Source organism: Theropithecus gelada, chromosome 11 (genome assembly GCF_003255815.1).
Source record: "Theropithecus gelada isolate Dixy chromosome 11, Tgel_1.0, whole genome shotgun sequence".
Taxonomy (NCBI): Eukaryota; Metazoa; Chordata; class Mammalia; order Primates; family Cercopithecidae; genus Theropithecus; species Theropithecus gelada.
The window spans coordinates 6805503-6825151 of record NC_037679.1 but is presented as its reverse complement, the minus strand read 5'-3'; the positions used below and the strand labels follow the sequence as shown (position 1 = coordinate 6825151).

Here is a 19649-nt window from a genome sequence, read left to right as displayed (position 1 = left end):
TTATGTCTTTCTTTCCCTCCAGCTGCTGAGCTGCTCACTCTTTATCCACTTTGCTTATCACAGTATCTGGCACAGAGTCGCACTCAAGTGCTATTTGTCAGGTGAATGAAGGAATGATGAGAAAGGGGGAATTTCCCATAACCTAACTACCTTAGCACAATAATTATGGTAATTTTGATAGATTGTAGATTTCAAATCATGGGTCAGGAACTGCTCCTGCCAGTTCTGTTGTCCCGTCATCGTCTTTCAGGCCAGAACAGTCCAGCTGCGCCAACATACCTGGGGCGAGAGGCAGCCCATGTTCCTCATGCCAGGGGCCAGCTGTGGGTTGGCCTCGGGCCTGTGTCTCCTTTGATCTTGCCCTTACTCACTCCCTCGCTGTCTCTCTGAGCCTCCTTATCGCTGTCTGCCTGTCTTGTCCACCTCTCTTTGTTCTCATTGTGCCTCTACACGCTCTTTAAAGCCACTGGAGTTTGAGGACATGCAATAGTAATTTTCTAATCGTTACTGGGCAGTGTAAAACAAACATTAGCACAGCTGGCAAAGAGTGTAGGCAGGTGGTTCCTTTGGGATCCTAAAAAAGCAGGATACAGCTGAGAACTCTGTGACATCGTGGATTCAGAAACTGCTGGAACTATCCAATCCCTGTGGTGGCTGCCCCTTGTAGGGGTGGTGCCAAGGGTGGCTTGGGGGTTTAGGGCCTCCTAAATTTCCATTAGGCCCCAACAAATACACAATATAGCTAAAAAAAAAAAAAAAAAAAAAACCAACAACCCAGTGTATTTGTTACGAAAACGCAACTTCGAGATGAGTCTCTAGACCCCACAGTCCCCCTTTGGATAAACTCTGGAGCTTCACAGCTGCCAGAGATCCATTTGCTGTCCTCTGCTTTGCTAACCATCTTCACTGAGTCTTTAATAACAAGTGGGGCTGGAAGGGTGACCAGTGCCCTGATTCATTTTCATATTGAGTCATTGCAGGTCCCAGGCACAGGTTGATAATTATCTAACTGTTAGATTCTAACACACATTGGATAGCAATATAAAGGATCCATGAGGCAGGGTCCCCTTCTCAAAGAACTTCAGAGGAAAAGTTAAATGGCAGTGCAGGGGTTAACTGACACCATTGGCAGCAACTGATGGTCAGAGATGACTGCGCTGTGTCAAAGGCACACAGAACAAATATGCACAACCGAGTTCATAGGCAGGAGAGATCCTGTGGGCTGGAGAGAGGAGGTCAGGCTTTGTGGAAGAGTGAATTTGCCCTGGGGCTGGAGGATGAGTAGGAGCTGGAAGCTGAGCAGGGAGGGTGGAGGAGGGTGTTCCAGGCTGAGGACCAGCATGGGGTGTGGCTGGCACAACTAGAAGCGCAGCATGGGACTATGTGATGAGTGGGCCTAGCTGGGAGGTCTGACGGATATGCCCAGCCCAGGCAGTGAGTGTGATGCTGATGTCAGGGCTGCCCACAAACTTAAACAAAAGCCTGGGAACACAAACGTGGTATGCACCATGCTAACCAATGTGGGAAAGAAATCACACACGGAGCTGCTTCTAAGACACATTCAGTAAGATCAGACATGGGTGACCATCCTGCGCTTCTATCCTGTGGGCCAGGGCAGCACTCCCAGGGAGAACCAGCATCTTCAGGTGCCAGGGTCCCTTTGGGAGGTGAGTCTGGGCCTCGCCTGTGATGGGCCAGCTGCAGGGTCCTTCTGCACTCAGGTCCTTTGCTGAAATGATGTGACCTTGGTTTTGCAGGAGGGCGAGGATGGTAGAATAGGCTGGCCTGGGCAGGTGTCCCTTTTAGTTGTCCTCTGGGTCTCTCTCATGGCCTGTTGATCCTGATAGACCCCAGAATACCTGTGGTAGCCCAGAGATGAATGAGGCCTACTTCAAACAATGGCCTAATGCTGGGGCTTATCTGGCCTTTGTCCCACCAGAAACCAATCAGTTCCAGGAAGAGTTTTTCAGCCTGGCCTGAACCCTGCCAGTCCAATAACAGCATAGCCCCTGGCATGTGGTGAGCACTCGATAAATATTTAGCTGATGGAATTCCCACTCTCTACATCTCTGACAGCTGAGTGCCTCCCAAATCCTTGCCCAAGCAGCCTCACCCTCTTCCTCACTCTCCAAGCCTTCACAGAGGCCACAACTGCACCATCTCTGTTGCTATTCTCATCATCGAGACACCATCTACCATGCTTCTCCCTCCACTCTGTCCCTACCCCAGCTCTCCAGGACCCAGCCTACTGCGATTCCCAACTTGCTGGCTGGTCCCACTGTGGCTTCATGGGAAGTCTGCAAGGATGGAAAGCCCATGTGAGTACCTAATGGCATGGGGTACTAAGAAAGAGGAGCAGCAGAGTTCTTGGTCCAGAACAGGCTAGCAGGGAAGAGAAAGCTGTCTGAAATCTATCTTAATGTATCTCTCTCTGTGTGTGTGTGTATACACATATATGGACATCTAAGTTTATGAGGCATCTTTGCATGAATATGTATTGATATATTTTCATTTATTGACTTAATGGATTTTTTCTGCCTTCGTCAGCGTGTCTTTGGTTATAAAATCTGGGGTTTGGGAATCTGATCTGCGAAGAGGGAGCATGAGCAGCCGTGAGAAGGCATATCCCAATTCCCCACCCCTCAACCCTCAGCACCAGAGGCATTGAAGGAGAGGCAAGACAAGCACTTAGGGTTGTTTAGGGAGTTGCGACATCCTATGAGAAGTGGAACTAGATGACAATTGAGGTCCCTTTAATTCCAGTGAATTTAAATCTAGACTGCTTTGTACAGTAACCAGACATGATTAAGTGGTGGTTGAAAGTGTGATGTTGTGGGGCAATGGAGCAACAGTGCTTATGAGAATGGCCCCTGGTCAGATGGATCTGGGTTGAGGCAAAGCTGCATAACTTAATGATTGTGTGCTTCTGGGCACGTCTCCTAGCCTTTCTGTGCCTCAGTTTCTTCATTTGTAAAATGAGGACAGCAATAATACCTATTAAGGTTGTAGTGAGAATCAATGAGATAACACATATGATAACACACGTGGTAAGTGCTCAGTGAATGTTGCTGGTGGTTGTTAAGGCTGTTATTCTTGTTGAAGGATGCAGTTTTAAACACTTCGGTCCTCAGATGAACCATCTGGCTCTATGGAGTCAGCCTTAACTGTCTTCCCAGCTCCCATCCTTGCTCCTGACCCAAAATTCCACTAATGGGGGGAAGAGCTCCTGCCCTCAAAACACCATCCCATAGCCAGTTCAGCTGGACACCAGGAGAACCTAGCCAGGCTGCACTCCACTCTGACAGCTTTGGCTTCAGTTAGGGTCCACCCAGCTGGACACTTGGAAGGGACAGACCATTCAATCCCAAATTCTGAGGCATCATCGCTTCCCAGGCCAGCCAGTGACACACTCCTTTGTCCCCTAAACAACAGGAGTCAGAGATATGTTTATGTGGTGCCAATCCAGGGAGGATGAGGATTCTGACGGGCAGTGACTCTGCAGCCTGCTTTTAGGTTGTGTAAATGAAACTTATGCAAATGAAGCAGCCATTTCTGCTCTTACTCCCTATAACCAGCTTCCTTCTGGGAGAGAAGGGCCAGGCTCACTCTTTAGTTGTGCTTCCGGGCCGGATGCAGTGGCTCACACCTGTAATCCCAGCACTTTGGGAGGCCAAGGTGGGTGGATCACCTGCGGTCAAGAGTTCGAGATCAGGCTGGCCAACACGGTCTCTACTAAAAATACAAAAGTTAGCCAGGTGTGGTGGTGCATGCCTATAATCCCAGCTACTTGGGAGGCTGAGGCATGAGAATTGCTTGAGCCCAGGAGATGGAGGTTGCAGTGAGCCGAGATCACACTGCTGCACTCCAGCCTGGGCGACAGAGAGATTCCATCTCAAAAAAAAAAAAAAAAAAAAAAAAAAAATATATATATATATATATATAGCACTTACGGTGTGAGCCCTTGCAAAGGTTGCTTGCCCTAGGCTTGTCCTTCTCTCTACCCCTGAGTCCCTATGTTTGGACTCCTCTCTACACAGCAACAGGTTGGGGGATTCTCTTAAACCCACCAGCAACTGTTCAACCTGGCGTGTGGGCAGGAAACCTCGAGATTAAAATCTGATAACCTGGAAGGGATTGTCAGATCCAACCCCATCATTTCAGATGAGAAAGCTGAAGACCAGCGAGAGGAGGAAACTTCTCCTGTTAAAGCACACTGGATGAGAAGACGTGCTCCACTCCCAACCTCCGGAAAAAAATCACTGATAGAGTGGCCTCCACTGTTCACCAGTTTTCCCTTTGTATATGATATTTTCTTTTCTGAGAGGGTTGAGAATCCCCATGCAGTGCTCTTTCTGGCAAGGGCATCATACTTTGCAGATTTTACCCTTATTATCGTGGAAAACTTGACAGTCACGGGGAGCTGTTCCTCTTCTTTTGGACTTGGAAACAAAAGAACCTCACTGGGGAGGAGTTCTTGAGGAGAGGAGTGTAAGTGGGGGTGAAGGGAGCGAAACCCTGGGCTCCCAGGGGAAAAAGAGTGGGCCTTCAGTTGCCTTTAAGAGGCCTCTTGCCCCTCCCCTGCCTCATAAGGAATCTGAAACATTTAAACTCCAGAGGCTGACTCAGTAAGAGTCATTTGCATAATATTTTAGGGTGATTTAGCCATGCGCAGCTACATGTGGCTGATTTAGCTATGCTGGGCTTGGTGGTAATAAGAATAGCCCTGGTTCTGACAGACACATCCTATATGTCTCTGTCCAATGACCCCAACCCTTGCCTGGGCACTTAAACGGCTTGTCAAACTTGGACCAATCACCTTACTGTGTGCCAGTGTCATGCTAAGCACCAGGAATTTGAAGATGAATCCAACCTGTGGCCCCTTGAAAAGTCAGGTCTGAGACTTGGAAGTAGGTGTCTGTTTGGTGGGGATCACCCAGAGATCAGCCCATGGGTGTCCCTAATTTGGACAAAGAACCCCCCCAACTGGACCCATCTTGGTGTGCCTGCCTGCATGACCTATTTTTAAAGCTGCAAACAGCTAGCATTACCTGTTCTTAACATCTGGCATTACCTACCTGCTTAGTCACCTTCCCTCAGGCTTCAAACAGCTGTAGGGCCCCACCTCCTATCCATCTAGGGTCCCTCCCTTCCATTTTTCTTCCTGAAAGGATCTGGAGACACCAGCTCTACAAGTCCTGGTGTCTTTAAAAGGATCAGCTTGAGGAATAAGGCTCATTTGAGAGCTGTGACATTCATCTGACTCTAGTGAAAGTACAACAGCCACTCCCTTTTTGGCCTCCAGCTGGGCACCATGAGGGCCTGCATCCCCCTGGTATTGGCCGTGCTGTGCAGCCTGGCCTGGGCTGGTAAGTCACCATCTGGCGGGCATGGGATTGCTGGCAGGGCGGGATCTTGCCTAAACAAGCAGAGAATTGGGGAACTGGTAGAGGGCAGGGCTATGGGACAAGGGAGGGTAAGCTCTGTTCTAAACCCACAGAACTCTTTTGGGTTGTCCTTGTCTGAGGGTGCAGGTGTTGTTCCTGGAATGAATTGGACTATGTGGAGAGAGTTGTAGGGCTGATGGTCTGATTTCATGGAAGTCCCTTCTTGACACCTTGGAGGATCAGCCCCAAACATCCCTTAGTCCAGCCTGACTTTTGATCTCCCCAAGATTTTGTTGTCTGGGGCCACTGTATGGTATAAAGCTAGGGATGGGTTCCATGGGGTCTAGTGGCCTGGCTGCCCTTGGTCACTCCTTCCACTGCCCGGTGACAGGTGAGGTTGTCTAGGGTGTGATCTTACTTTGTGTAGTGCCTTAGGAGGTGGGCAGGCTTAGGAGGAAACTGGAAGGATCCTTAACCAGGAGGTGGGCCACGTCCTATCTGGGGCTATACAGGGGTCAGAGGAATGGATCTCTGTTGCAGTGTTAGGGGAATTAAAGAATAGAGAAGGGACCTGGCCCACAGTTATAAGAGGTTCAGGGGATGGGACTGGCACAGGAACAGGACCATGTTCTTGTTTAGTAACTGTGCAAAATGCTGGTGCTGATGTGTTAATTGGTAGCTAGTGGGTGGGTGGGAAGGACTGCCAAGGGAGGGGCTGAGCTGAGGAGTGTGGGGAGAATCCTCCTCTGCCCACAGGAGAAAGAATCTTTCCACTGGGTTACTCCTGTATGGGACTGTGGAAAGGATTAAATGAGATAATGTATGAGAAGCACCTGGTGCAAAGTGAGATCTCAGTGAATTGGAAATTTGCTATGATTATGACTATAAATATTCTTGGGACAAATTCCACTTGGGGTCATTTCCAATGGGGTTGTGGAAAGGAGACCCCTAATGGGATTTTTAAATGGAAAACCCTTGGAAGAAGAAGTTGTGCCTCTCAACTGTGGATGAGATAGTGTGCCTTACCAGGAACCAGCTCTGCCTGGGCCCTACTGGTGGAGAGGGAGTGGGAGAGCATGAGGGTGGGCCTGGGAGCCACCGGCCTCAGCCCTGTTGGTGGGAAGGAAGGTGGAACCTGGGGGAGCTTAATGTGGAGGGGTGGCCAGCAGTCTTGGCATATCCCAGCCTTAGGAAAGGAGAGCAACTCTGGACATTTGGTCCCTGGGAGGACATCCCTGAGGGCAGAGGTAGCAGTAGCTTTAGAAGTGCAGGTGGAGCTCTTGCTGCTGGGTCAGAGGGCAGTATCTGCTTCGTCTGTGGGATGGATGGGAAGTGAGGTCAAGTGTGTGAGGCCTCCTATGGTGGCAGAGAAGAGGCTCTGCACTTGTTGATACTATCCCAACATCTCAGAACTGAGAGGCAAGAATATGAATCACACAGGGAATCATTGACAGCCTCAGGTCCTCCTTTATGAGCTGGATGTCTGTGGAGAACCTTGGTTGATTTTTTTGGTTGTGAGTGGAGGCAGGAAGCTAGTCCAAGGGGTGAGGCTTCTTGGTTGACTAGGTCTCCATGGAAACAGCATCTGGGGCCTTCTGAGAGGTACAGACATGTAGAATGTCCCAGTCATCAGAGGGGCTGAGCGCCAGTGTACAGGGACACTGTGTCCACCCAGGCTTGGGACCAAGCTTTCTTGATGGCCTATGGATAGGGAGTGGCTGTTCTGGCATATTGAAGTCTTAGAAAGTACAGAGAAATTGAGCATTTCATAGGGAATGGAGGAAGAATCTGAACCCAAGAGAGGAAAGACTCAAATGAAGAAAGGCAGAGAGTCAGAGAGGTGAGGCAGAGGAACAAGAGGCACAGGTTACTAGAGCAGTGATTCAGGCACCTGGCTTGGGGAGCAAGGCTTACTCAAGAGTATTGGTGTCAATGGCACAGTGTGGGGGTGCTGGAGTGAGTTAGGGTGACTAGTTACTCATCAGAGTGTCCCCAGAACGTCACGGCAAAGTGCCTGTGAGGAAAAGTTGCTCCCACCCCTGCCCTCCACTGTCAAATCCCAAGGTCACCTTGAAGCAGACCAAGTGCACAGAGAAATGTGAGAAAGTGCTGGCATGGGGCTCTTGCTGGAGACAAAGTTTTTGAGCAGAGATGAAAAAGCCCACTCAGCTTGGGCCGGCGGGGGTGCTCTCCTGCACGTCCAGCTGACTGCTCGCTTGCAACCCTTCTCAACTGGTGCCAGCTGCTGGAATGAAGTGAATTCTTTCCCTGGACTCTGCTGATTTGGCCCATTAAAAACATTGCCCTGATTTGCCTGAATTCTCTCCCTTTGGATTCTGGGTGTACTGCCAGGCTGACTGAGTAGGGAGCTGATGGGCTGAAAATTTCTCCTTAAGATCTTTGCATTCAGGCTCCAAGGGAGCATCATTTAACATTCAAGAGGAGTTCCTGTGGGCCTGAAGGAACAAGTGGCCTTGGGCCTGGTCTCTTTTAGGAACTGGAAACCTGCCTTCCTGGCCACCTTGGAGGCCTGACAATGCGAAGTTGTCTGAAGACCTGGGTTAACCTTGACCCGATGCCTCTCTGATATAAAGAATACAGACCTGTAGTGATGAAGTCAGCCAGGAAACCAGCAACACAGATGTGCTGACAACCCAGCCCAAGGGATGGCCCTGTTGAAACCCTGGGAGAGTGTCAGCTAGATTAAGTGTGTCAATAGGGCCACCACACAGGGAAGACTTCTCCACCCAGTCTGAACACTTGTCACTTGGAAGATGGGCATGAAATATTGCCACTGTTTATTCACCTAACAAATACTTCTATAGTACTACTATGTGTCACTTGCTGTCCTAAGTGCTTTACACATATTAACTCATTTAATTCTTATAAATATTCTATGAGATAGGCTTCATTATCATCCCACTTTTACAGATAAGAAAACCAAGGCACAGAAGTTTAAATAACTTGCCCAAGATCACACAGCTAGAAAGCAGTGGAACCAGAATTCCAGCCTCAAGCAGTTTGGCGCCAGAGTCTAGGTTCTTAACCTCTCTGCTATGCCGTCCCTCATTAGACACAGTATCAACCCTAATCCCAGAATCCAATACTAGGGACTGGTAACTAAACCCAACCTCTAATATTTGAGCTCTAACCACTCCAGGCTTAAATTAAGATACTATACCTGTGTTGAATCATAACCAGAACCAAGCCCCCAAACAAAACAGGGATTATTCATCTTTTCTCATCCTGACACATTCCTCAACCCCGAATGTCATCTTAAGTCTATTCCTGTTCCTTACCCAATTATCAATACAAAATTGTTAATTTATCAACTAATTTAACTCAAGCCCAAATCCTAACTGTAGTTCTTAACCTAACTAACCCCAACCCTGGTTCAAATTAGGTTTCAGTTTCCTCACTGATACAAATTCTGATGCCGATGGTAACTCTGACTCTGATCTTGACATTCTCTGTAACCCACAGTATGACCTCTGAAGCCAGCGTTTGTGAAATCCAAACCTCAGGAACCTCAAATCGAACAAAGACTCTTATCACCCTTAAAGCCCAGAGTGGATAGTGGGTTTCCACTGTTCCTTCAAAATGTCTTGTCTTACGTCCCTTGCGACCAAAACCTTGCTTCTGCAAACCATTTGGCTGCAGTGGGGGATGTGGTCTGTGGTTACACAATAGAATGCTAGGCCAGAGCCCAATTCTCACCCGTACCCACCTCATTCCCCACCCTGAGCATAAATTAATCTGAATGTACTCCAAAGATGGGAAAGAACAGAAAGATGTGACACAGGGGGAAAGAGGGTACAGAGAAGACAGATGAAGGGGAGAGAAGAGCAAAGAAGCAAAGAACATAACAGGGATGGGATAAGAGCCCGGGGAAGGTCAGAGGGCAGGGGACATCCCTGGGACAGCATCTACATGATAGGTGAAGGGGGCCTGTGGGCCACACCCAGTTCACAGACCTATTTCTTTGGTGTGCTTAAAGTTTTACATGGTTGGAAAATTTCACATCAAAATGAAGATTTATCTTGAAAAAAAAAATGGGAGCTCTGGCAACACTGAGCCCACATCCCAACATGGCAACAATCAGCTGGAGCTGAGCATCAGCTGCGAATTTCAGATGGAGCATTGCTCTCAAGCTTGTCACGGTCTCCATTTCTTCCTACTGCCTCAGACCCTGCTTCTTTACTTGTTTATGTTCTGGGCCTAACCCAAATGCCTATTTGGGTTTGTAATCCTGGTCTCTTTGATGAGCCTTGAAATATTTGGTGGGTGTTGGGCGGTGGGGAGGAGGCTTATGTTGTGCACGGGAAGCTGTGGATGTACTTCTCCCTTGCAGAGAGTAATGCCCTTCCCTGCCAGGTACACTCCTGTCCTGATCTGTGAACCCTCCTGTAGGAGGCACCTTGGGGAGGAGAACAGGTTCTCCATAGAGCTGAGTTTGTGACCTTTACTGACTATAGGAAAAATGGAATCCTGTGCATCTCGATGTAATGAGAAATTTAACCGGGACGCTGCCTGCCAGTGTGACCGCCGGTGTCTCCGGCATGGGAACTGCTGCGAAGACTACGAACATCTGTGTACTGGTGAGCCTCCTTGTGAGACGAAGGCACGTCCAGCCTGTCTAAGGGGCCATTGGCCTCGGTGTCCAGCAGGCCAGAGCAGCGTTCAGAGCTGACAGGGGCTCTAAGGATCTGGACAGAAAGCACCGAGAGACAGAGGCAGGGTCAGGACTTTGGCCACCACTTTTCTCAGGTTTTCTAGGATGCCCCCAACTTAAAATACAGTAGATGTCATTTACCTAGAATTCTGTCTGAACTACCAGTATTAACAATATCTTGAAAGTTTAAGTACCAAATTCTAAAAAAGGGTAAAATGATAAAAATAATATTTTAGTATGTATGACATTACTAATTGTTATTCAACACTTTAAATCACAAAAATGTAAAAATGGTAGCAAACTCTCACAACTCGTGTACCGCCAGGAAGACTGCATGGTGTCATCACAGTGACAGACACGATTCATACCACTCTTCCTCTAGTGAAGGGACCACATGGCACAACATCTCCATACCGTCATTTCCAGCCCACCAAGTAGAACAGGACATGCGCCACCTTTAACTGCATAGTTTTAAATGAAAATCAGAGTTTTCAATCCAGATGTGTCACCTGGGGAAATTATTTTCCTTTTTTATAAGTTTTCTATAATGTGTCTTCCCTTGGAAACATCTTCCATTTTCTGTTTTCATCCTCATTATTTGGTGCCCGTCCTTTGGACCCCAGCCCCTGGTCGGGATTTGCACCCAGTGCCCTTGCTTGTCCCCTGAGGCTGGGGGAGCAGAGAACTAGAAACCAAGCAGCAGGGGAATTCTCAGGTTATTGGTGACTTTATTTTTCTATTTACCTGCAGAGGACCACAAAGAGTCAGAGCCATTGCCACAGCCGGAGGAAGAGACAGAAGAGGCCCTCACCAGCAGTGAGCCTACCTCCCCAAAGGGGGGCCCTCAAGATAAAGCAGGAGGGACATGAGGGTGACAAGGAGGGGCGGCCATGGCAGTGGCACCAGGCACAGGCCTCAGCCAGATGAGAGGCTTGTTGGACTCTGGGAACCTGGGCAGGAAGAAGCCTGGTGGGGCTCAGCCAGCCTGGGGGGGCTATGGGGGGAGGGTAGCTAGGAAAGAGAGCCTGAGGCCTGGAGAGGGAAGTGGAAGAGATTTTATTTTTAGAATGGGAAGATTAGAAAAACAGCATGCCAGAAAGTAAAGATCGGCATCAGAAAGGACTTCCTGACTGTGAAGGGTGTGCACCAATTAGGCTTGTTTGTTTTCCTTCCCTGGAGATCTTTGCTGGGCAGAGTCAAGAGAGCCAGGCTAGGGAGGGACGGCCTGCGGGGTGTTCAGAGCGACCTCTAGAGGTCAGCCCGGGACACACCTCCCCTCTCCTCTCAGACTTGTACTCGGCACCCACCTCCTGCCAGGGCCGCTGCTACGAAGCCTTCGACAAGCACCACCAATGTCACTGCAATGCCCGCTGCCAAGAGTTTGGGAACTGCTGCAAGGATTTTGAGAGCCTGTGTAGTGACCACGGTTAGTCTTCTGCTCCCTTAGCTAAGCTGCAGAGACAGAAGGACTCTAGAGCAGGTTCTCAATGTGTGGTCCCTGGACCAGCAGCAACAGCAATGTCTGAGAACTTGTTAGAAATGCAGACTCTGGGGCTTCACTCTGGGCCTACTTAATCAGAAACTCTGGAGGTGGGACTCACTTTCCTGGTCTACCAGGGCCTCCAGGTGATTCTGATGCATGCCCAAATGTGAGACTCCTCCTAGGGGGAAGGGGCCGGGGACATTCTGTGGGCAATGCCTGTGCTGATTTTACAGGTCCTTTAGGCTCTGGGCCCCTGTCTACCACTAGGGTGTCCAACTGTGGCTCCCCTCTGTCCATGCTGGCTTCTTGAAGGTGCCCAGGAGGGGATGCACACAGACAATTTCCTGCCCGCCCCCCCTTCCCTCTGGCTCTGAGGCCACCCCTCTCCTAATTCCTCCCAGAGGGCTTCTCCCACAGCAGTGATGCCATAACCAAAGAGGAGATTCAGAGCATCTCTGAGAAGATCTACAGGGCAGACACCAACAAAGCCCAGAAGGAAGATATCATTCTCAATAGCCAAAACTGCATCTCCCCGTCAGAGACCAGAGACCAAAGGGATCGCTGCCCAAAGCCGTGAGTTCCCGCAGTTCCTCTTCCTACCCCCCAAATCTCGCCCCCATCCTTGCTTCTTTTGATGCCTTAGCTCTTTTATCCTCAAGTCAGGCAGGATCAAAGGGAGAGCAGGAAAAAAAATAGGTCTCTAGAGACAAAGCCATCTTGAGCGACTGTGGATATCCAGTTGGGAGGGTTTCTGTGATTAGCCAGGTTGAGGATAGAACAGCTCTTCCAAAACATGAGGTAGAAGAAAAGTGACCTGTGGCTTTCAAGGGTACCCAAAGTGCCCCCTCGGCTCCTGAAGCCAGCCCTCGCCTGCCTGCCCCTGGCCTGTCTAGAAGTCTCTGGAGGGGTTGCTGCCCCGTGTTTGGGGCTCTCAGTGGGTTTCCCTCTGCCTCCCCCAGACTTTTCACTTATGTCAATGAGAAGCTGTTCTCCAAGCCCACCTATGCAGCCTTCATCAACCTCCTCAACAACTACCAGCGGGCGACAGGTCATGGGGAGCACTTCAGTGCCCAGGAGCTGGCCGAACAGGACGCCTTCCTCAGAGAGATCATGAAGACCGCAGTCATGAAGGAGCTCTACAGCTTCCTCCATCACCAGAGTGAGTGAGCACCCCCAGGCCCCAGGGTGCATGAGTCTGTCTGAAGGGAGCCAGGCGGGTGGGGGAGGGGAAGGTTAGGAGGGCAGGTGAGGAGGCGGTGGGGACTCTGTGGAGGTCAGTGTACATCTGGGAGGGATGAGGGATGAGGCCAGGGGGAAGCCAAGGAGAGGTTAGGAACCCAACCAGGAGCTGACACATCCTCTGGCTGGCTGGCTTGGAAATCACCCCACCTTTGACTTCATGTTAACTGCCTCATGCATGCCCACCCTTTGCTACAGTCTCAGGGTTCTCTGCTGGGCATGAGCCTCCCCTCACATCCCAACCCCACCCAGGGCACGTCTCAGTCGCCTCTGCGATCCAGGAGTTAGCGCCATGTTTCAGACAGGTAGAGTCACTGACTCTACTCCCTCCTCCTGCACTAAAGTCCAGGAATCGGGTTGGCTGAGTCCACCTTTTGGCTGGGGAAACAGCATCAGAAAATCAACAAAGGTTCAGAGAGGGAAGTCCTATCGGGAAGAGTTGTGGTTGGAAAGCCTCCAGATAGAGATACATTAGAGTCAGACCAAAAAAGATTTTGGCCGCAGGACTTCTTGGCATGGGGTTGTGTTTGTTAGTGTTCTGCAGATTCCTTTCCCAAACTCCAGGCAGCTGGGCTTTGTCTGAGGGGTGGCTCTGTCTGGGTCTTCCCTCGTTGTCCCTGAGAGTGCCTTGGCTCAGAGCTGCTGCCTCCCTTAAGAGTTGGTGACACTGTTTTTAGGTAAAGTGACAGTGACACAGAGTGACTCTATGAAGAAGTTGCAATCCTGTGCTGCCCCCTGGTGTTCTCTTTGTAGTAAATACACAAGAGAATCTTGGAGGTCTAGACTGAGCAAGGGCTTTTCAAATGAGAGAAATGGAGGCCAGACAGGCTAGACTTATCTGAGGCCACAAATGAGTTGGAAGCAGAGCTGGGGCTGGAACTCAGGGTTCCGATGCCAAGGCCAGGCTGTCCCGTTACTCACTCTCTCCTCGCCTCTCTCCTTGTCCAAATCCCACTTATCCTTAAAGTTCTATAATAGTTCATATCCCACCACATTTGTGAAGGCTACACCTGCCCCAGCTCACTCTGGCTTTCGGCACCTCTGCAGAGTTTGGAGTGTGGTCCACAATAGCCTTGGGTCAGAGAGACTTGGTTTAAATCTTGGCTTTGCCACTTGCTAGTGACTTGACCCTGGGCAATTTATTTGATCTCTCTGGGGCTTCCCTTTGAAATGGGGTTTTTGAGGATGACTGCTTATAAAGCACCCAGTAGAAAGCCTGGCACTCAGTCCGCGCTCAGTAAGGGTAGCTATTCAGTGTGTGAAGCCATTCTCTGTTATTTTTTTGTATATTTAGTCTTGTTTTCCAAATGTGTTTCAAGTCCTTGAAAGGAAGGAATATGTCTGGTATTTCTTTTGTATTCACCGTACAAAATTGTGGGCAGTGAACAGTCAATCTTTGATGGTTCCCTCATTGAAATCTCCAGCCCTGAACTTTCCCAAGGGCCTTTTCAACAACTCCACTTAGCTATCTAACTGATATTCACACAGAACTTAGTGTAGAAAGAATTTTTGGTTCCCCTCCCTTCCTCCTTACCTGCTCCTCTCTGGGTCTTCCCCATTTCATAAATGGCAACATAACCCATCCGGTTGCTCAGGCCAAAAGCCTAGTAGTTAGATTTAATTGTTCTCTTTACCTCAAAGTTCCCTACTCCCATCTCCTCCATCAGTAAAGTAATGTCCATCACTCTCACTTCAAAATATGTCCTGGGCCTACTGCTTCTCTCTCCTCCTCCGGAGTTAATACCACTATCTAAGCCCCAACAACTTCTTACATGGACAAAGCATGAGCCTCAAAACTAGTCTCTCTCTGCTTCCACTCATACCACCCCATTGCCTTTTTAACATACACAGCCAGGGTGATCTTTGAAATGCTCCTATCATACAATTCCCCTGCTTAAAATCCTTCAGTGGCTCTGCACTACCAAGAAGCTATAGAGTTGTTAAAGAGATTGGTCTCTGGAGCTAGACTGAGTGGACTCAAGCACTGTCTCCACCTTTCATTAACTGTGATCTTGTATGAGTTTCATACTTTGTCTATCTCAGTTTCTTCATTTCTAAGTTGGGGATAATTAGTATCAACCTTATGTGAAGATTCAATGTGAGGATTCAGTGTTACATTGAAAGCACTTAAAATGGCACTAAATGGACAGAAAACAATTAGTAAATCTAAAATATTTTTGTTTCATTTCTATTTGCCTGAGTTCTGACCTTCTTGCCATGGCTTGAAGGATCTGACCCCTGGCTGCTTCTCAAACCTCCTCTCCTACCACTCTCCCCTCCTGCTCCAGCCTCACTACTTCTTTTGGTTCTTTGAACAGCAAACTCAAGTCTGTCTAGAGCCTTTGCTCTTGCAGTTCCCTCTACACAGAATAATCTTCCCCCCAGTTCTTCTTCTTTGTGTAGCCAGTTCCTTATCCTTCAGCTCTCTGATAAGTACTACCTTCTCACAGAGGCCTTTCTGTTCTTCCTTTCTAGAAGACTCCCCCCTGCCTCCTGTCCCCAATGTGCCAGCCCTTTCCCATCATTACGGGCTACTCTGCTTCACAGCACCGATTTGAAATCATATTTCTTATTGTTTACTTGTTTATTATTTGACTCCTGCACTGGAATGTAATATAGATAGAGACTATGTCCTCGCTATTCCCAGCTGAATCCTCAGCCTTTAGATCTGGACCTGGCACAAAATAGGCATCCCATAGATAATCATTGAATAAACAGCTGAACACATTTGTTGATTGAACCCCCATGTTTCTTGACGTGTGGAACAAGTAGCTCTTTAGGTCTCTGTTTAGCGCTCCCAGGACCTGGCCCTGCCTCCCCTCTCCAAAACCCTCTGTGTTCCTCTCTGTAGATCGCTATGGCTCAGAACAAGAGTTCATCGATGACTTGAAGAACATGTGGTTTGGGCTCTATTCAAGAGGCAATGAAGAGGGGGACTCGAGTGGCTTTGAACATGTCTTCTCAGGTGGGAGCACTTTTCTTGGAAAGAAAGAGTTGGAGGGATGAAGAGGAATGGTTTTGCTCAGGAGCAGGGCAGCCCTGGGTATGGATTAATCAGCAGTCCGGCCAGCTAGCATGGAGGGACCCATGCATTCTCCCCCACCCAGATGGCCGGGGGAGGGGGGTGTCTGAGGAGCCATTCTGAGAAACAGTCTTTTCTGGAGTACCTAAGGGGGAAAGAAGACCAGATGCTGGGGCTCCCCAGGGGGCACATCTAGGACAAGACATGTGTCTGGGAGCAAGTTTGCCTACCTCTGAACAGTCCTTTGCTTCCAGAGCCTGGCCAGCTGCTTTCCAAGAGGGCCATGGTCTGTTCCCCGCTGTTCTACCCCATAAAACTCCCACCAAGCCTGGCTTGCTGCTGGAGTAATGGCTGAGAGAGGTCATCAGGATCACCAGAAGGAAGGATTCTCCCAAGGGCTTGAGCCAGAAGGGGTGCCTTCCTGAGGTGAGAGATAGGAGTGTGAGAGACTCTGGGGGCTCAGAGCAAGGGGCCAAGCAGCTAGAAGTCAGAGACTGGAGAAGGGGGAAGCCTTGGCATGGGGTGGAGAAAGGGGATTGGAGGAGAGGGTGGGGAAGGAGCCCAGATTATCCATCTTGGACTCTTTATTATAGGTGAGGTCAAAAAAGGCAAGGTCACTGGCTTCCATAACTGGATCCGCTTCTACCTGGAGGAGAAGGAGGGTCTGGTTGACTATTACAGTCACATCTACGATGGGCCTGTGAGTACACGACCTGGAAAAGCTTTGTCAGCACCCAGATGTCCTGCTCTCACTCTGCATTCCAGTCAGACTTGTCTCTCAGCCTGACTCTCATGGGGCAACCCCAGGCAATTGTGACTATGATGTCCTCACCTGCTGGACAGTCAGTTTAGCCAGCCGGGACACTGGAATTCCCTTCCAAACAGTGAAGGCTTAACTGCAAGGGACAGGAGGCAGGAGGCACAATATTTGGGTGGGAGCCTGGAGCCTGGGGAGGATTCTCAGAGGGAAGAACAAAGATATGCAATTACTCCCTGCCTCAGCTTCCTTAGAATGTGGCTGAAAATTTCAGCCTGGCTAGTCTGAGCTAAACTTCATACACTTTATAAGACAGAAACCTTTGCTGCCCGGTACCAGGAAATAATTTGGGGGTAGTAAACTATCCTTCTCTTCCATGTGTGAGGGCCATTGGGAATAGTGATGTCCTTGATACCCAGAGATGGATCCTATGGATAGTGATTTTGGCCTTCCTGGTAGATGTGCACTAGCAGCTCCAGGCAGAGGGTCTGGGTGGGCTCAGACACCTTAGCAAGGCAGACTGGCTCCTCTATTTAAAGAATCCAGTCTCCCTGGAAGGTTCACACAGGCCCCTAATGGACCCTCAGCAAATACTGTCTGACTGTTGCCATTGGGCATCTGTTCTACTCCACTCTGTGGCACTCACCAGACCCCCTTTTCTGCCCTTCCCTCCACAGTGGGATTCTTACCCCGATGTACTGGCAATGCAGTTCAACTGGGACGGCTACTATAAGGAAGTGGGCTCCGCTTTCATCGGCAGCAGCCCTGAGTTTGAGTTTGCACTCTACTCCCTGTGCTTCATCGCCAGGCCAGGCAAAGTGTAAGGACGGGGCCAGCCAGGCCTGGGGAGCAGGCTGGGGCTGCAGGCTGTCTTCAGCCAGCACAGAGTCAAGAGACTTGGACTCTGCCACAAAGAGGCTGAGAGGGTTTGGACAAATCTGTGCTTTGGGCCTCAGTTCTCTTGCTTGAACAATTAAGTTTCTGGATTGGTTTGGTGGCTGCCAAACTTCATCTTAGCAGCAAAACTATCTCCCCTCATCCCCTGAAAGGGAAATCTTACATAGGACCTTAATATATGAAATAGAAATGGAGTTGTCCTGGGGCTCTCAGCCTTTTTATTTGTGCTCTGAGGCTACTTAGGGGAACCTAGAGCCCCAGAAAGTACCACTAGGAACCACGGGGCTTCATGTTCTCTAACATTCGGACACATTAAGTTCTCCCACTTCTGAAACCCTAAGCAAACATTTAATTTCTGAGGATTTCACCTCTAGAATCTGGGATTTTGGAATACTACTCTGGGAAAGATGAGGAACAGCATTCTTTAAGAAGACAAGAAATAAGGCAAAGATTTTGAAATGGCTCCTTGCACATGGGGAGCTGGAGGCAGTCGCTGAAGAAAGCAGTGCCAGCTCTGTCTTTCAAGCTGTTTAAGCAGAACGGAGCCCTTCTGCTTAGGTTGGGCTTGATCCTTCCAGTCCAGGGAGAGGCAGGGTGAAGTGGGGAGCCCCTCTGATTTCAGGATCTTTCCCCACAGGTGCCAGTTAAGCCTGGGAGGATATCCCTTAGCCGTCCGGACATATACCTGGGACAAGTCCACCTACGGGAATGGCAAGAAGCACATCGCCACAGCCTACATAGTGTCTTCCGCCTAATAGAACTTTGAGCCAGAAAGGGGTATGAGGGCTCTTGCAAGACTGAAGTGCTATCTTCTCCGGACTAGAGAGAAGAGGGAGAGGACTGGGAGGGATCACCAAATCTTAAAGCAATGAGAAGCATTCCTAAATCCCAAAGTGCCCACATGGGAAAGAGATAAAATGTACAAATTAGAAAAATTGGATAAACAGTCAAACCTTTATCCTCTAGAATTTTGGCAATGTAGACTAAGAAACAGAGTCCAGGCAGAGAAGGTAGGAGCCCTCCATAGCTCTCTGCCCTGATGTGTGGGGTAACTAGGAAGAAGTCCTTTGACCTCCCCAGGCCTCATGCTTCCCTTTAATGTAAAGGGAAGGGGTTTCCCCACTTTCGTCTTTTCGGGGTTGGTGAAAGGGCAAACCCTGATATTTTTACTGTGATAGTGTTTTCAATTGTTCTTAGGAAGAACAGCTGATAGAAATTCAAGATTACTATAATGGCTGTTATTATACACAGCTCTGTAAACTACAACTCAGCCCTGTGTTGCAATCCTCAAAGAAGTAAGGCCACAGTAATCAAGCAAGGGCCTTTGTTTTTTTCCAGCGTTAGATCCTCTCAGAACAGAGTCGGGAAGAACTCCAATGCTGAATGGAGAAGGGTAATAGGTTGGTGCAGTGAATGGGCTGAGGGTGGGGTGGCCTTCTCCAGGCCTGAGTGTTTTTGTGTCCAGCTCAGTATCTGCATCAAGAAGTTTCCCACTTGTGGATGTTTAGTGCAGCCACAGACTTGTATTTTGATCCCCAATGTTATTTTTGAAAGAGTTCTCATAGGAGGAAGATTCAGCATCAGAAAAAGAAGGAACCCACAGCTTGGTGTCATTAACATAATTATTTTAAGGCTTATCCAGCAGGCATAATTTGAGTAATTCTAGGAGACCAGAGAGACTGTGGTTCCCTATTTTAACCTCAATTATGCATTTGTCCCCCAACCCCACTGAGAACTAAATGCTGTACCACAGAGCCGGGTGTGAACTACAGTTTAGAAGGTTCAAGTTTCCAATTAAAGTCATGGAAGAAAACTTGAAATGAGTGTCTTCTTTGTATATGGCCTCCCTTCACTGTCTGTCTCCCTGCCTTTTCCCTGGAGCAGGGCTGGGAATCATACTTTTGCTCTAGCGTTTTTTCAGAATGGCTTGCAGAATGCGGTATCTGGGTGAAGTCCCTGTTGACTCACTAAGTCTCTCTAGCCAAGAGGGGAAGAGAATTCTGTAATATGAAGAGTGGAAGGAGCATTGCATACAGATAGTGAGGCGGGGGGTAAATGGATATTGGTGGTCCCCATCCCCAATAACCAGTTCCCTTGATCACATACACAGGAGTATAAGGACATTTCTGGATGTAGCTTCTGTGGCTGCAGAGGTTGACTACACTGGGGGAAGAGGAGATGCTAAAGAGATACAG

General features: G+C 49.0%; 1 protein-coding gene across 3 annotated transcripts; it reads left to right on the top strand.

Moving 5' to 3' along the window:
• The first annotated feature begins 5152 nt into the window (after window positions 1–5152).
• ENDOU (endonuclease, poly(U) specific) lies at window positions 5153–19274 on the top strand. Of its 3 annotated transcripts, XM_025402390.1 has the most exons (10): window positions 5153–5366; window positions 9860–9982; window positions 10807–10872; window positions 11345–11482; window positions 11941–12112; window positions 12499–12698; window positions 15630–15743; window positions 16394–16500; window positions 17235–17377; window positions 18092–19274. In XM_025402390.1, the coding sequence occupies exons 1-10, from the start codon at window positions 5312–5314 to the stop codon at window positions 18207–18209; spliced, it is 1236 nt and encodes a 411-aa protein (XP_025258175.1). In that variant the 5' UTR covers window positions 5153–5311; the 3' UTR covers window positions 18210–19274. The 3 variants fall into 3 exon arrangements, with proteins under 3 accessions (XP_025258175.1, XP_025258176.1, XP_025258177.1); XM_025402391.1 differs by lacking the exon at window positions 9860–9982; XM_025402392.1 differs by lacking the exons at window positions 9860–9982; window positions 10807–10872.
• The last annotated feature ends 375 nt before the right edge of the window (window positions 19275–19649 follow it).

Excerpts from the sequence above, each read along its gene's own strand:
- ENDOU (XM_025402390.1), top strand. The coding sequence starts at position 5,312 with ATGAGGGCCTGCATCCCCCTGGTATTGGCCGTGCTGTGCAGCCTGGCC. Across the intron at positions 5,367-9,859 it reads GTGCAGCCTGGCCTGGGCTG|GAAAAATGGAATCCTGTGCA; the intron begins GTAAGTCACCAT and ends TACTGACTATAG. Across the intron at positions 16,501-17,234 it reads GTCACATCTACGATGGGCCT|TGGGATTCTTACCCCGATGT; the intron begins GTGAGTACACGA and ends TTCCCTCCACAG.